At 41.0% G+C, this 17076-nt stretch overlaps 1 protein-coding gene across 1 annotated transcript in view; it reads left to right on the plus strand.

Moving 5' to 3' along the window:
* Nucleotides 1-16713, plus strand: part of LOC118307214 (exostosin-1a-like) — a 33831-nt gene extending 17118 nt beyond the window's left edge. The window contains exons 2-11 of the mRNA XM_035629884.2: nt 4654-4747; nt 6796-6903; nt 7346-7465; nt 9162-9294; nt 9835-9953; nt 10459-10554; nt 11662-11751; nt 12614-12774; nt 12866-13037; nt 13900-16713. Coding sequence (XP_035485777.1) covers nt 4654-4747; nt 6796-6903; nt 7346-7465; nt 9162-9294; nt 9835-9953; nt 10459-10554; nt 11662-11751; nt 12614-12774; nt 12866-13037; nt 13900-14085 — 1279 coding nt within the window. The 3' untranslated portion in view covers nt 14086-16713. The remainder of the gene's footprint in view (nt 1-4653; nt 4748-6795; nt 6904-7345; nt 7466-9161; nt 9295-9834; nt 9954-10458; nt 10555-11661; nt 11752-12613; nt 12775-12865; nt 13038-13899) is intronic.
* The last annotated feature ends 363 nt before the right edge of the window (nt 16714-17076 follow it).

Consider the following 17076-nt stretch of genomic DNA (forward strand, 5'->3'; position numbering starts at 1 on the left):
AAAGAGGAAGCAGAAAATGAGATATGAAGTCTGCACAGGATTGGTGGGGTAAAAGAGCTGCGTAGTGCTGTAGTTGCTGTCATTTTCCCGTCTGAAGTTCATTTTAGGCAGATTTGAATGTTATAGACTCTCCCTCTTTCCAAGATGAGTGATGGCTACATAGCTGCAGCCAGTATAGTACAATGATATAAAACAGTAAAAGCAGAACATCTGAGACATTGGAGAAAGTTGATCTAAAGAAAGTTTTGAGGTTTTTGTGTGTTCAGTGAAAGTGTAACCTTTTCAGCTCCAGTTTTGATCCTGTTTCAGAGAAATTACATCTTTGGTCTTATCATTGTATTGGCATTAGTGAGAATTTTGTTGGATGTATAATTTAGAAGACGTCGATTAATGGCTTTTTTTTGTTGGTATATAATAATAATCTAGTTTATTTGGCATGCCATAGATCAGGACAAGACGTTTCAAGATGGAACAAAAACAGATGATAGGATGAGGATTTCATGATCAGGGTCATAGCTTCCTGCTGTTCTGTGGGCCAGCAGCAGATATACCAACATATTTTTTGTACTGTTGCACCAACTGGACCTCATTCACCAGGAGATGCATTATTTTTTTCAAGATTCACACAAATCCAATAATTTAGTTCTGGGACATGGTGTGTAGTTTGTGAACAACATATTTCTTTAATCAAAGGAGAGGGTTCCTTGCTGATACTCTTTCCCGGGACAGAAGACAGTTTGGGGGAACCCACATGACCACTTACACTCATCATGGATCAGCCGAAGCTGTGCCTCCCTTGATTGCGGCCCTCTCTGTGAGTTGATTTGTCATGAAATGTGTGTGGTCTCTTGCACAGATTATTGTAGACCACACTTTGGCTGTTCTTCTGAGGCTCCTCGGGCACTTGCTAGAATGAGCCGTGCATTTCTTTTTCACTCCATCCATTTTTGTTGCTAGGAGACTGGTCGATGTTTGCTCACTTCCTTTTATTCTTTTCTAGTTTTCTGAATTGGACTGTTTCATCCCTGCATTATTGATAAATGCCTTTTGATTAAGGCTGATGGTTTGGCATTTTATTGTCAGCTCCATGTTTGGTTTTTCCTTCCTTTCTCAAGACCTTGTGAAGTTGAGACATGAAAAGATTGTTTCATTATTGATTTGTGTTATATGGTGTTGTTGTGACTACCTGCACTAGTACACTTAAACATCTCTCCTTGTAGATGGAGGGAACCGTTTGCATTTGACCAAAAACTGGCTAATATCTACGTTCCCCATGTTTGTTGAAATTATATTGCAATTTATAGTAAACAAGAAGTTACAGTGACTCACTTAAATCGTAATCATCTTTTAAAGCAGTGAAGTTCATAAGACCACTACTTCTATGTGGAAGTACCTTTACCTGTAATGGCCTTCGCCAGCTGACTTGAAACTTCTGTAGTGTTTGCAGTAAAAGTTATATACTGGATATACAGACGCTCCAACTGACAGTGCCCTACCATGTCAATCTGTACTGTACTGACTCTTACACTTACAGAGGGTTCAATCGAAAGAGCTCTTTCTTTTTGGAGATATTCACACCTGTAGTCTGTACACCTTTCTGAGCAATAATAAATCATTGTAGAATCTTTGGAACCCTTTTTAGGGCCTTTCTTCTTTATTATACGCTCTACTTCCAGTCAATGCAGCGTATGCAAACTAATTTCAAGTTAATGTTTTTTTCTCTCTCTCTTTTACTTACGCACAGCTTGGTCATATGAAACAACCCTCATTTCCAACCCTCCCCAAAAAACCAAGACCAACAGAATGGTCAGGGAATGTCAACAGTGTGGTCAGTGTGACTGAACAGTTGGTTGAGGTTAAGTCCCTATTGAATGTGTCCGTGTCCACAACATGCAATCTCCCAGGCTAAAACCTGGAGTAGGATGCATTGTGTTGCACTTTGGGTTGGCTATTTACATTATTTAAATTGGCTTTTTGACCCATACATTAACATCACAGTAGAATAGAAATCTGAGCTTTATTACAGAAATTATTCTGGTACTTAAATTATATAATTATAGGAATATGGCAAAAGGCTAAAGCTCATTACTTCAACTGTGTGATATTTCAGTGATGTCCAATCCGTTACTAAGCGACTGCTTTGCTCACCAGCAGCCATCTGCACATTGGAGCACAGAAAAAATGTAGCACAAGGAAGGATTTACCTAATGTCATGTAAAGTTAATTGCTGACATTTGTGCAAGATACAGGGTATGAGTAAGTGCTCACTGACCGCAATCCTTTTTTTCTTTCTTCCAATCTGTTGAACACCTACGCGCATCGCAAAGAAAACACATAAACCGAGACAGGAGGTGGTGTATGAAGAAGATCTTTTTTGAACACTCGTACTTAACATCTCCGCTGACATGTGGTAACATACTGTGAGGCTGCTCCTCCCCACTGGCAGCCATCTGGAAGAGCAGGGAAGATTGGAGGTATGCAGGGAGAGGAACATCTGGTCTTTTCTGTGTTTGCACTAAGAGTAAATGTAATGGATGTGAGATTTTGACCGTGACAGGCCCAGATACGGACATATATATATATATATATATATATATGTGTGTGTGTGTGTGTGTGTGTGTATATATATATATATATGTGTGTATATATATGGTCAGTTTTTATGTACCTCTGGCTGGATTATTTGTTTGTCAAGAGTAGTGGTACTCGAATATGTCTGTGATAGAGTTGGAAGGATGATTCAAGCCATGGTTTCAGTGTTGGTGACAGAAGACTAGTATTATTGACTAGTATTATGTGCCTTGTTGATAATGGATGTCTGTGTACATTATAGTGCTTTCCTACAGATGGAATCAAGCTTAAATGTGTCTTCCATGCCTTTTGTGTCTGTTAATCTTCTCTGTCTCATCACTATTGTGGCTGTTATTGTAAATGGTATGTGCACTCTAAAGTGGGATTATCCAGAGAGATATTACATGAACGGCAAAGTTAATTCTACAGTGCAGTTGATATGTTTGCATTTGTCATTTGTGACTCTCATATGATGTGTATGCTTAGTATAAACACTTCAATAAGACAAACACTTTGTGTGTAATGGTTAATGCAAAGGATGGAGATGGAATTATGTCTGTGCTCTTCGGGCCAAGAAGAGAAAACATAATGCTGGTACACCAGAAGGTACTCAAGATGCCACAGATCCATGACAGTTGTTAGGAAAAAAAGATTGGTTGTACATACATTCCTGGAAAATGTCTGAGTGAGCCCTTGTGAGAATACAGCAAGAAAATCATAGAAAGGTTCAAGACAAGCGAGTGGGTGCTCTACCCGGGTGCCTCACCTTCCCTGAGTGTCCGCTAATTTTTTGCTGTTCTCCTGCTGTGCTCTTCATATTCGAACAAGATGGCAGCTCTGTAGCTCGACTAGGCTAGGCTTTTTAGCAACTGTTGAATATATAAATTTTGTAAGATTGTAAGAGTCGGCTGTCTCTACTGTTTATAACTGAACTTGGTTCCTCTATAATACAAATTTAGTTGGCTAATTTAATTGTATCTACAATTTTATTGCAAACCGGGTTTAGCAGAACCTCCTCTGTCTATGTTGCTCAGACACCATTTTTAGATATTCGTTACATAAGGAAAAATACTGCTCCGAGTGGGGAGGGGGCCATTCCTCTTCTGTTGCACACTTTTCTCCATGACATCAATTTGACTTGTGCCTTGGCTGTGCAGTGACCCACGGAGGTGTGGGTGGATCTATCGAGGCGTAAGGTCTGCAGTCATGGAGGAACTCACCATAACACTGACCCTGAGAGAGAGACAGGAGTGCATAAATCTATCTATTGTACTGTATATGCGTGTATAAATCTATACAGGCATAAACAATAAAGGAGAGGGAAGGAACATGGCCCCAGGCACACACATTTGAGTACATAAATAAGCACCCACTTTTACATCCATATTTGCTTTCTCATGCAAATGTGACTACAAATTGTCTTAAAATACACAAATTTGAAAGTAAACTTTGCAGGAAAGCATGTTTACAAATGACACACTGATAAATAAAACATACATACAGTCCTATCTCATAAAAGCCAGTCCAATGTAAGAGCAGGCAACATGCAAACAAACACTTTCTGACGCACACTCTCCTGCGTGCATAAAATATTGAAGACCAAGGAATTCCAAGCAGGTCCTTTAATCTAAGCAAGTGCTGACTGAGGCTTAGATTGGATGCCGGGAACAAGGGAGAACCGAGAGATGTTGAGATGTGCAGGTGACAGGGTTTGAAAATGGGCGAGTTAGGAGTTAAAATCAGAGCATGGGATTTTTCCTGAAAGTATGCAATTTCCAGGAATTCCATTTTTTTTTCTTAAAGAAATTACTTGTCTGTTCTGTCTACTCCTGTTTCAGGAAGCTTGGGCCTGATATCGGCTGCATTCTTTGAGTCAACATTGTATTATGAGATGTCATTTTAGTAGAAGGCTGCGTAAATTAGAATCATATAATTTAATACACCGATGGAACATCAGCACCACTTTCATGTTCTCTGTGATTTTGTTAGTATCCTCCTGCCTCTATGCGTACAGATTGTTTTGTTCAATGTGTTGAATGAATTTGTTCCTGATGTTGTCTCTTCTTTGCCGTCCACCTGCAGATATGACTACAGAGAGATGCTGTACAACTCCACATTCTGTCTGGTGCCTCGAGGACGACGGCTGGGTTCCTTTCGCTTCCTGGAGGCTCTGCAGGTCAATGACACGAATGCAGAAGTTGTTCATCATTGCTGGAGTGGAGTCAGAGTTGTTATCTGAATCAATTGGAGTAGATGTGCTGTGGTATTTCCGAAGATTCATATAGTGTTTCTGCCACAATTTCTCTTTGATTCCTGCTCAAGAAAAAACAAGACATTCAGTGGTTTAGAATGGAAACAAATGATGTACTGTCTTACTCCCACTAGCTCTCTTCTCTTCTCTCTAATCACTGGCCTCTACTCTTCTCTGATTACAGTTACACTTTTGTTACTAAACCTGATTATATTAATTGAATTACAGCTTTATTATTTTTTCACGTCCACAAGTATTGACCTAACAATGTACAGTATGTGCTTGGCTACACACATCACATCATCATAAATAATCAGTTTTGTTTTAAGCATTTCACATGCCTTTTCATCTTCACACATAAACATACTTTACAATCTGCTACAGCAAAAAAATCAAAATCAACACGAGTCACAGCGTTGGTGTCCTCTGTCTGAGTTATGTTTGTGTCAAGTGCGGCAAGTACGGTCCTGGGAAAAAACGGAAGACATTTTTTGGGAAGCAAGATATTTTTGAGAAAGAAGAATAGGAGTGATCACTTGAGTTTAACAATCAAAGATGGGCAGTGCCTCTGTTTCAGCTGGAATGGGAAGACAATAACACCACATAGGAGCCAGGAAGGGGAGGCGTGGTGAGACAGTGAGACTTATTACCAAGGCCGACGCAGGAGGAGAAAGCGGTGCAGCTTTAGTTGAGATGGTGTGCAAAGGTTGGCGCGAGTGCAGGGGCTGGTCCACAGCCTGGAGGTATTAGTTTCTCTATCCAAACACTGCCGTTCGCTGGGGAGCAGAGAAGTCGAAGAGGCCAGGCACAAATTGGAGAATCTTTGGGGGAAGTTGAAGGCTGCATTGGTTACACTGGCTCAGTGAAGTGTTCCAGTGGGCTAGGTAGGACGTGCTACAGACGGAGGCAAAAATGTTGACCTACTGACATACACGTTTTTTCTAAATGGGGAGTTAATCGCTGTTTGTGTGTGTGGTGTTGAGCTGCAATAGTCTCTAGTTGATTGGTCTGTGAAAGCAGATAGGTAGGAGTAGGTCCAACAGATTGCTGCCTTTGCTAATGATACCAAGGAGATTAGACGAGCGCTGCAGCTCTCTGATGCTGGAGCGTCTGTGCCCGGATCACGTGCATGTACATATGCATGTGTAGCGACTGAGGCCAATCAGTAAAGGGTACGCCGCTTAACAGATTATAAGGCCAGCCCCTGCAGGGCTGTACCATCCAACGCACTCACGCACGCACGCACGCACGCACACATTTACAGACCTAAATTTACAACACCAGCATGCACTTGTATTGGCACACACACACACACACACACACGGGTGAATTTATTTACAAGGACTTGCACACGCACGCACAAACACACATAAATATGGCTGCACACTTCAGTGCAATTTCATTAATCTCCCAGACAAAGGGGGTTTCATTTTGAAGTAAGTTTTGAAGTGTTTCACCTTCTTCACTGAACTGGTCATTTTATGAGACCGCAGTGCCGAGGCGCTCTGAGAGCAGCAGTCGTCACTCGTCACGGTGCTGCGGTTGTTCTGTAGTTAATGGAAGTGTGTGTGGGAAGAAATGCCCCTGTTGGTTGATTTGCCCGATTTGATTGCTTGAGAAATGGACCTTGCACATTGATGTGCAGGGTTCGCAGAGCATGGGCCATTCATTATTTTTCAGTTTCTTCCTCTGCTCATTTTATCTTTATATTTATTACCTGTTTTTAAAAAGGGGGGGGGATTACACAGCAATACCTTTGAATTGAAATGTTTCAATATCACATGGGACATGAAACTGACTAACATACTGTTCTTATTCAACTTCTCCACACCACAGATTTAATATTTTTATTTATTATTTCTTGTCGCTGTATGTCGGCAGTATTTCCATACCGTAGGTTCCACAGAGCAACTTGTATTAGACAGTTCACCTGACCGTGAACCATTGTGTGTGTGTGTGTGTTACTATTACAGGCAGCTTGTGTTCCCGTGATGCTGAGTAATGGCTGGGAGCTTCCCTTCTCGGAGATCATTGACTGGAATACGGCAGCTGTGATTGGGGATGAAAGACTGCTATTACAGGTAGACACAGCTTCCTACATACACAACTCGGAGTTTTGAACACTGCTTCAATGGTGAAACAAAAAAATCTGCACACCAATTATACATTTCTGGTGTTTCTTTCATTTTTTTCAAGCACCAAGTATTTTTTTATCAGGTCTTATCTTATAAGCGGTTGGTGACACAGCACCAGTGTGCAGGTTTTTTTAGCTTGTACATTAATGGCATGTTACATGCATGCCTTCTGACAAAGTTAAGTACATTTATACCACTGTCTTTTTAAGCTGCTGTAAAGCTCCATTAGATTCACTGTACATGGCAGCTGGGACGTGCATTAATTGAGGCACATCTCCCAGTTGTTCTACAGACGGTGGTCTTTATGGATTAAATGACTGTATATAGTATAGCATACTGGTTTCATGTGTGTTTCTCGTGTGTTAACATGTGTTCACCTCTGTCCCAGATCCCCTCAACAGTGCGCTCCATTCACCAGGATAAGATCCTGTCCCTGAGACAGCAGACCCAGTTCCTGTGGGAGGCCTACTTCAACTCTGTGGAGAAGATTGTACTGACCACACTCGAGGTACACCGACATACAGTGCAATACTTGCACACAAAGGCAATAACAATTATTACAATACAAACATTGCATGAATACACCAATTCAACTTTTTCTCCATATAATTTTTAAGTCACCAATCCCAGATATTGACTTTAACTGATATCTTACAGACTGTGTTAGTTGGGGGCATAAGGCTGTTTTTTGCTCTGGCTTGGCCATCGATCATGTCAATAATTGTTTGCTGTCAGAGTCCATATATCTGTATTTTTTCCCAGGCCATCATCACAACATAGATTAACATTTATGCATCTCCAACTTAAGCAGCGTCTATCACTATTTCATCTTGATGGATATATGAATTATGTTTGGTAATCTGCTAGGATGGCATGTAGAGAAAATACAAGTTTCTGCTTTTTGCTTGTAGCTGATATTTATTTAGTTGGACAAATGTCTGAACCTTCATTTTTTCAGTTCAATGCAACAAACGAGAAAATGACTGCTGATATTCATTTGGGTCAAATTTACCGTAAACGCCTAATCGCTGACTGCAGTTTACAGTCAGTTACTTGTCGTCCTCGGATAATGTTACAGAGGCCCCGTCCCAAGAGGTAGGAGGTCAGGGTGCTAGAAGGCAGCGCTGGGATTTCTCTGTCAGCAGGGGTAGAGTTACAGGCCCGAGAAGCTGATCTTCGATCTGTTTACACTCGTCAGTGTGTTAACCCTGTTTGCTCTGTACCGTCGTCCAACACTGGTAAGAGATCAGCGTTTTGGCTTCAAATGCACTCCGTTAGCTGGCTAGCATTAGCAAGGGATTTTAAATATTTGACTGTGTACAAGGCAGAGTTGCAGCACACAAATCAGTTTTTTCACCACAGTATCCTACAGAAAGCAACCAGGGTTTATTTTGCTCTGCAGCGGCCCAGTGGCTCCCGAGACTGCTCAATATTTTATCAAGGTCTCATCTCACTGTGTAATAATCTTCGAGCTTTGGTGGAGTGGGAGGCAGTTGATGCTGTGGGCCTGTAAAGCCTGCTGTCTCAATGTATGTGATATTAAGCTGAACAGTTGACCTGTGAACTTGGTTGAAAATAATGATAAAAAACAATATATATAACCAAACCAAGTTGAATGATATTGTATGACTACTTTTTGTTCAGTTTCTCACTGTCTGTAGTATTCAGTGGTCAGTAATAGGAATATGTTATGAGATTGTTTAAAAGGATTTGATTAATAATGGAAATGTCTTTAAAATGACGCAGCACAATCAAAAAATAAGCCTGAAAATATCCACAAGAAAAAAATACATTGAAAAAAATGCACTGTTCTATAATTTTTGAGGATATGACATCATAATCAAAACCAGTCATCTGTAGCCTGTAAGATCCTTATTTATTTGAAGTGACTCATTGTTTTGAGTTGTTTTTAAGAGCCAGTGCCACTCAAATAATATTTAAGACTGGCTCGACTATTGTTTCATTTGAAGTGAATGGATTTAGATCTTCCAAGATCTCAGAACAAAGCTGATCTCCTACTGTCCATCTTACTGGCGGTCCACAGTAGTTGTGCAGGTACTTTGTTCCATAAAAAGTGTCTGTGACTTGTTATCCCTAACTCTGTGAGACACTGAAACAAGGGAGTGTTGTGAGCATTTTAATGTTGAATTGACAAATTCACAGAAACATACGCTTGAATCTTCTTTGCTTCTGTTTTTGTGCAGATCATCCAGGACCGGGTGCTGCGGCACACCTCGAGGAGCAACCTCATGTGGAACAGTCTGCCCGGGGGTCTCTTCACCCTGCCCCAGTACTCTACACACCTGCGAGACTTCCCTTTCTATTACGCTAAGCTGGGTGAGTGAATTATCCACGCATATGCTTGTACTGTACGCATAGAACCACATTAATGGCTCACGCTTTGGTTTGATGGACTCATTTTCATTAAGACACAGTGCAGGAACAGCTGGTGTGTAGCAGCTGCCGCATATTCGTCAACTAACATCAGTGACATTGCCACAAGTTATGAAATGTATCTTTATTAATTCATGATTTGTCTCGGAGAGGCTCGCCACTTAGATCTGCCATGTTGCCGTGATGTATTTGTGCTTGGTTAATTGGATATATATGCGGCTTGTTGTTGACTTTGGGATTTGTTTAACTGGCACCTTTTCCTTAACAAGCCTGAATAAACCTGGTGGTTACACTCTGTGTCAGGTATACACAGCTTGAAGTAAACAAGCACCACGGAGAGAAGCTCAAAGCTGATTTTGTATCAATATCATCAAAGGCTATGTACAAGTGATATAAACAAATAAATTGTAATGATTGAAATCTTACTTTGCAGATTTAAATTGCATGCTTTCTTACCCTCGACATGAACCCAACCTTTTCCAGGTATCAAGCCATCCCCCAAGTTCACGGCGATCATCCACGTGGTGACCCCGCTGGTGTCCCAGTCTCAGCCAGTCATGAAGCTGCTTGTGGCTGTGGCCAAATCCCAGTACTGTGCTCAGGTAATTTAAAACCTTAACAAAAACTACTCCTTTGCCACCCTCACACCGGGTCCACAGTGGTGATACTCGTAAAATGTTACATGGAGCTAACATGCCCTGCAGATGATTGTTTATACTATTCTGATGCGATCTGTAGGAAATTCAGGAAAGCGTTACCTGCACCGTTTAATGTGCAGCAGTCAAACATCAAAATTGCACATAATAACTCATTTCTGAGTGAAGTAAGTCACCATATTATAGGTGACAGTGATGGGTTTTATGGTAGTTGGTCCTTTAACCATGAGGTCTCAATATTATATTGTGAAGCACTGGTTTTAATGTGAACAGAAAACCCTCTAATTTTTAAGTTGGATATTATCATACCCGTTATTTTTAGGTTTTTGCGAATATATGGTCTTTTTTAATATTTTTCCTTCTGTGAAAATACTGTAAATAGTTGTGCAGGTGAATAACCGTGTTGTATTCAGACTGATGTCTAAGTTTGATCTGTTTTCCTTTTTTGCAGGTGATAGTTCTGTGGAACTGTGATAAGCCTCTTCCTGCCAAGTACCGCTGGCCTGCCACCTCGGTCCCTGTCATTGTCATAGAAGGGGAAAGCAAGGTAAACACCTTCACCAGATGCTTTTCTGTAGCCAACGTTTCTTCTGCCATTTCACATTCAGTTTCTGGACACCTGCGGTTTAATTCAGTTTGAGACATAAAATGTGAAACTGCAGGCAACCCAATGTTTTTCAAGTGTTATACGACTGTATCTGGCCTGTCACTAAGGTGGCTTGAACAACCAGTGTTTTTCTTTTCTTCCCAAACTGGCAACAACAGATACTGAGTTTTGGACTCTTCAAATCATGGATCAGTGCAAAAACCACAGGAATCAAATCCTGCCATGTCCCAGCTGCAGGTCCATTTTAACTTAAAGCAGTTGAGCAACGACAACTTTTAAATGTTCTAATTTTGAAATTTTGAATATATACTAGGCAACATATGACAGCTAGTTTCTGCACAACTGCAGGATTCTTTAGATATATGGAAGGGAATGACATGCATTATATAGGTGCCTGGCAGGAATTGCGACACTGACTTGGTTACACAGATATTTACTTCCATTTTAATCAAGTGTTAATGTTACTGCTGTCAGTGTTTTTATTATTATTCAGTCTTGTGGGTTAGAATGTGGCCACCAAGGTTGCTGCAGTCATGGATGGAAACCCACACGCTATGGTTTTGGTTGCAACAGGCATTTAGATTAGTGTTCATAGTGTACATTAATGCAAATATTTCTTAAAATTGGAAACCACCTTGCACCTATGCACTTGTTTGACAGTGATATTTGCATTAATTCATGCCACAAAGCAAAGGCTGCAGTGCTCATCAGGGAGCTAAACGCACTCTGCTGCTTGTCGATTTCTCTATGTGGTTTTAGCTCATCAGTGAAACGCTGCATTATTGCTCACATTTGATGTCATGTCAGCTTGTATATTTGCTGCTGTCAACGCAGCAAGATGAAACAACTCTGTTGCACAAGCAGACGATGAAGAAACCGGCAGCGCTGCTTGTCAGACAGATGTACCTGACTTGAGCTCAAACGGGTCCTGTTCACACACGGATTTGTCGCCGTTGAGATTCCTGGTAAAACTGTTTACCTCCTTTCAGCACACACGAGTCACATTTTTCTCAAGTGGGTTTTCGTGTGTTTTTCAAATCCAACCAGATGATAAGCAGTCGTTTCCTGCCCTACGACACCATCCCCACAGATGCAGTGCTCAGTCTGGATGAGGACACGGTGCTCTCCACCACAGAGGTCAGACTGCCAGATAATTACAGCAAACATTTACTGCACATGGTCTTGTAAATACAGTGGAAACCACCTTGAGTGACCAAGACGGACCGGGTCACACTAATTACTATAAGCAGATGATTATTTATTTTTTTCTGCTACAGCTCACCATCTATTTGACATTTATGTGTTTATTACATGAATATAAAGTAATGAAAGGGACAACCTCACTACTTCTAGATAAATTGTCAGGGTGAAAGCATTACACTCCAACATACCTGCTGCTGTGAGAGTAGGATCGATAGTTTGTACTGTAAAAGTCCAAAAGGGGAAGGGATAATTACTCATTTAGCAATGGCGGTGTGAGTAGAGGAAGATGCCACATGCCATGTACGTGCACACACACATACACATACACACACACACACTCTCGAACACAGTGAACTTATCTTGGGAAAGCAGACAGGGAGAGCGTTACACACTGACAGTCCAAATACCTCGTACAAACAGATTAGAATAAGACTTGCAGCTTGCAGTAGTAAGGCTACGTCTGTTTTATTTATTTTTTAATTGCATGTTGTAATGTATGATAAGCACTGTATGCGGTTTATTTGATTACTATTAGTGAATTATGTAAAATGCATTTGTACAGGAATGTTTTATGAGCACTATTAGTGGTTTCCACTCTAACAATGTCACGTCTTTTCAGCGACACTTGACCTGAGCAGAGCCAATTGTTAATGTTCTCTCGTGAAATCTGTGCTTTTCCTGCTATGACATGTCTAAATGCCTGCTTTGAATGAGCTCCATATTTAAAGTCCTCTGTTCACTCACTTCTCACTTCCAGTTCCTGTTTGCCTTTTTTTTCTCTCTGATCCTGGTCCAGGTGGACTTTGCCTTGACAGTGTGGCAGAGTTTCCCGGACCGCATTGTCGGTTACCCAGCCCGCAGCCACTTCTGGGACAGCAACAAGGAGAGGTGGGGCTACACGTCCAAATGGACCAACGACTACTCCATGGTGCTGACCGGGGCTGCCATCTATCACAAGTACTGACCCTCCACTTCTGTGGTGTAATTATTTTTTTTATAATATTATTAATTCAATTCTATAACAATTCCCTCTCACTCTCTCCCTCAGATACTACCACTACTTGTACACAACTTACCTTCCGGTCAGTCTGAAGTCGATGGTTGACCAGATGTCAAACTGCGAGGACATTCTGATGAACTTCCTGGTGTCGTCAGTCTCCAAACTACCGCCCATCAAGGTCACCCAGAAGAAACAGTACAAGGAGACCATGATGGGACAGGTGAGGCAGAAGCTGATTCATAATACCTCTACGCCAGTGAAAAGCTGTGGCCGAAGACATTATCTTGGTCCATTTTATTGGTCATTCATTCATAAGATAATTATGACTAAAACAGTTTTTTTCGATCCCTTCAAAGTCTTCACTACACTCACATGGGTGTAAAAGGCAACTTGTCTGATTGGCAGAGGCTCATAACTGCGAGCCGGTAATTCTAGTTTTATTTTATGCCTAAAGGTGGAATAGGCACTGAGATTTATTGAGATTTGTATGGTTGTTTAGAGATTTGTGACACCGTCATTCCCTAAAGAAGCAATAAATTATTGTTGTTGCAGATCTGTGATTTCATCAATATTAGTCTTTGTCTTTCCCACATTCTGCTAGCTTCTCTTTCAAACATGCTGACACTTGTCTTTGAACTGTAAAAAGCACCACATCATTTCATGATTTGTTTTTCTCTCGACGAGGCTCAGTATTTAACTGTCAGAAACCCGTGTTTTTCCTCATTATTGTCGACCCTGACGCCCTTTAGACACATCATCATACCAACTTAAACCCTGACTTTTGCTGTTAGGGGAAAAAAACATCAGTCATTTGTAACTTTGCGTTGAAATTTGTTTGTTGCAATGTGGCCTTTCAGTAAAGACAAACTCATGAATAATTACAATAGGCTCCAAAAGGTCGGAAACAATTGGTGGTGCATTATTCATTGTGTTGGTGCTTTTCTTCCCCTTTCCCACCTCTCTGTGCCCATCTTTCTCTTTCTTCCCCCCGTCTTCACTCATTTTCCTTCCTCCCCTGTTTTCTCCCCCACCCCCTTCCCCCTTCAATCCTCATCCCTCTCTACTAAACCCCCCAACCCCAGAGCTCCCGGGCGTCTCGCTGGGCTGACCCGGACCATTTTGCCCAGCGTCAGACCTGCATGAACAAGTTTGCCAGCTGGTTTGGCACCATGCCCCTCGTCCACTCTCAGATGAGGCTGGACCCGGTCCTGTTCAAAGACCAGGTGTCCATACTGCGGAAGAAGTACAGGGACATAGAGAGGCTATAGCGCTCCTGAGCCCCCCCGCTCACTGGAGACATTAAAGGAAGGGCGAGGGGGCAGACGCATGGAGAAATGCAAAGCCGTTCCATGATTGCATGGATGGATCAATGGAGAAGCAAATGGGATTGGGTGGAGAGAGATCTACTTGTCTCCTCCATTAGGTCATTTGTATTTCCTCTTTTTCGCCTCTCTTCTTTTTCTCTGGTGTGTATTGGAGGACAGCTGAGCACACGGGTCCCACTATATTCACTATCGCCACCAACAGCCGAAGGACACGTGAGGACTTTTAAAGTGTTTGACTTTGAACCGAAGTGGTCTAATTGGTGGAGTTGTAAATCCCAACAGCGGCAAACCCACTCCCAACTCAACCCCCGCTGATCAAGACGGACTGTTCTGCACACAATGCACCGGTTCCTGAACGTTGTTTTTTTTTGCTGACAGAATATTATTAATAATAATAATGACTATGAAGAGGATAACACTATATTTGGATGGTGTTTTGCTATTTTTTTTTATACAGTGAATGAATGGCCAGCACTATTCTCTCTATTGTCTTAACTGAAAAAAATCAATAGCAGGGTGGTTTTTAAAAGGAGCAATGACACAATCCCTCAACAGTCACTGATCTGATTTTCACAGTGCCTCGAGTTCTTTTAACGGCGTTGGGATGTGGGAGTCTGAGAGAAAAGGCGTGGTGCAGAATGAGCACCTTGATCTTTTGCTGTGTTCTGTTGTGTTTTTTGTTTCCATGGTTTGTGATTTTCTTTGCGACTGATGAAATCAATGGATCTTGCAGTAAATTCTCCAGGTCAGCGTTGAAGTTTTATTTGCTGAATGTATTTTTTATTCAATTGAACAAGCTAAATTGTCATTATGTGCCATTCTCAACTTTTTCCCATTTATAAAGGCTCAAACGCCAAACTAGAATCAGTACTTGAATATTTGATGGCCTGAAGAACAATATAGGATCATAGTTGTCTTGGTTACAGGATGGGGGAGCTTCCCAGCTAAGCCAACCAATGGTCTGTTAAAACACAAACCTCTCTGAAAGCCGGGGAGTGGATCTTTTTGGGCTTGTTAACAAGAGTTATTGACATAGTGTCATTGTCTCCCTCTCATAGACCCAATTTCATTTTGTCCTGACAAGTACTTGACACACTTTATATAGAAGCATCAAACCGCAATTGATTCTGTCAGATTAAAGATAGCATCATATAAAGTAGACTACTGTATTTTCCCCACTTGTTATAAGCAAATATGAGCAGATCAAGAATAATTCTCACTAAGCATTTTTGATACAGATAAAAAAAACATAGGGAAGAAATATGCACCTTTTGGGAAGATCCTCTATTAATTAAGTATTCTAATTTTTGGGGATATTTATTTAACATAAATTTTCATTATTTTTGTTTGATTTGATTTTGGTCTTCTAAATCTGAGACATCCCATTGGTTATAATGTCTTCATGCATTGCGAAGTGTCAGTGCCACATGCGATTGGGTCGTTGCAGATGGATCAATAGGCTAATTGGAATAAGGAAATGATACGTGTTTGTTTCCATTATTAGTCACGCTAACTTTCTTTGGTCGTAGATTATATCATATCAGAGTATCTGAAAAATGTTCATGTAGTTCAATGAACCTTGAATGAGCATGTGGTTTTAAAATTGTTGTGCTTCATTAAGTCAAAGTTCCTCTGTCCAAGATCATCTTGGTCAGTTTCACAGTCCTCCACAGACCCCAATATGTGCCATTAGATCATTTGTGGTTTTGTTTGTGTATATATATATATATTTTTCATCTAATATGAGGAATGCCATGCATTCCCATATTTATTTGTTTCAATAAAGTATTTTTCTGTTGATCTTGGACGGTAAGAAAGTGTGTGAGAAAGAGAAGGGAGAAGGAACGGGGCTGTGTGGTGTTTTTCACTTCTGAGAATGTGCAGCTTGACGGCAAATAAACAATCTGTGTATTATGTTGCCGTCAGGACGACTTAATAATATCGTGAAGAGAATCGCATTTCAGAAAATGAACTTGGTGCAATATTTAAGAAGACCTTTTTATTTTCTCTTCTCTTCCCCTTGTGTTGTTTCAGAGGGCAGGGGGTTACACATTGATGTGCCTTCAAAAGAAGAGTTTCAATCTGCCTTGTGCAACAAACTGGTCCCCAATTTCATTAAAGTCGTTTTTTATTTTCTTTATCAATAGCCAGTAACATTCTCCCTGTATGGTGTTGTTTAACACTGGATCTGATACTGACATTCCTGCCTTTTCTGTTATTGGAACGTTTTTCAAGGTCTCGTTCGACTCGTACTGACACATGCACTGCCTTGTGTTGTTATACTTGCGAGGGCCCAACAGCCTCCTCTAGCTGGTTGTCACAGGTGTAGTGATACATATAATGCACATATACAGTAGAATTCTCACATACATGATGTACACAGTATTTATCAGGCAGGAGTTGTCTCGGCTGAATCGCTGCCTGTTTCCTCATCCTCTCCTGTAACTGCAGACAGACCTAACCTTGTAGAGATTGAACATGGAACGATAGAGGAAAAATCACGATTTTGTAAAAGAATTTTTTAAAAACGGAAAAAACAACAACAGACAAATAAAATGTTTTTTAAAACGGTCTCTCTGTTTTCTTTTGGTCGTATTTTTCTTTGGTTTATGTTTATTGGACTGAATGTCTGTGATCTTCCCAATAAAATTTGATTTGGACTTTTCAGATATAGAATCTCACACACACACCTGAATATACATCCCTCTTCCTCTCTGACCCGCAAACAACCCGTCTTCAAGCGTCCCAAACATATTTTGCATGTTATTTCTCTACATTGCACCCGCAGCGGGAGAGCTGAGCTAAATATCTTCGGCTTCCTCCTTGTGCATGTGTGGACCCCCCCCCCGCCAATCCTGTGCCAAGGAGTTGCTGTGTTTACATAAATCTGTCAGGATGATTGGTTTAGACACGCTGCATAAATAACAGAATCTA

This window comes from Scophthalmus maximus, chromosome 1, assembly GCF_022379125.1.
Source record: "Scophthalmus maximus strain ysfricsl-2021 chromosome 1, ASM2237912v1, whole genome shotgun sequence".
In the NCBI taxonomy this organism is placed as follows: domain Eukaryota; kingdom Metazoa; phylum Chordata; class Actinopteri; order Pleuronectiformes; family Scophthalmidae; genus Scophthalmus; species Scophthalmus maximus.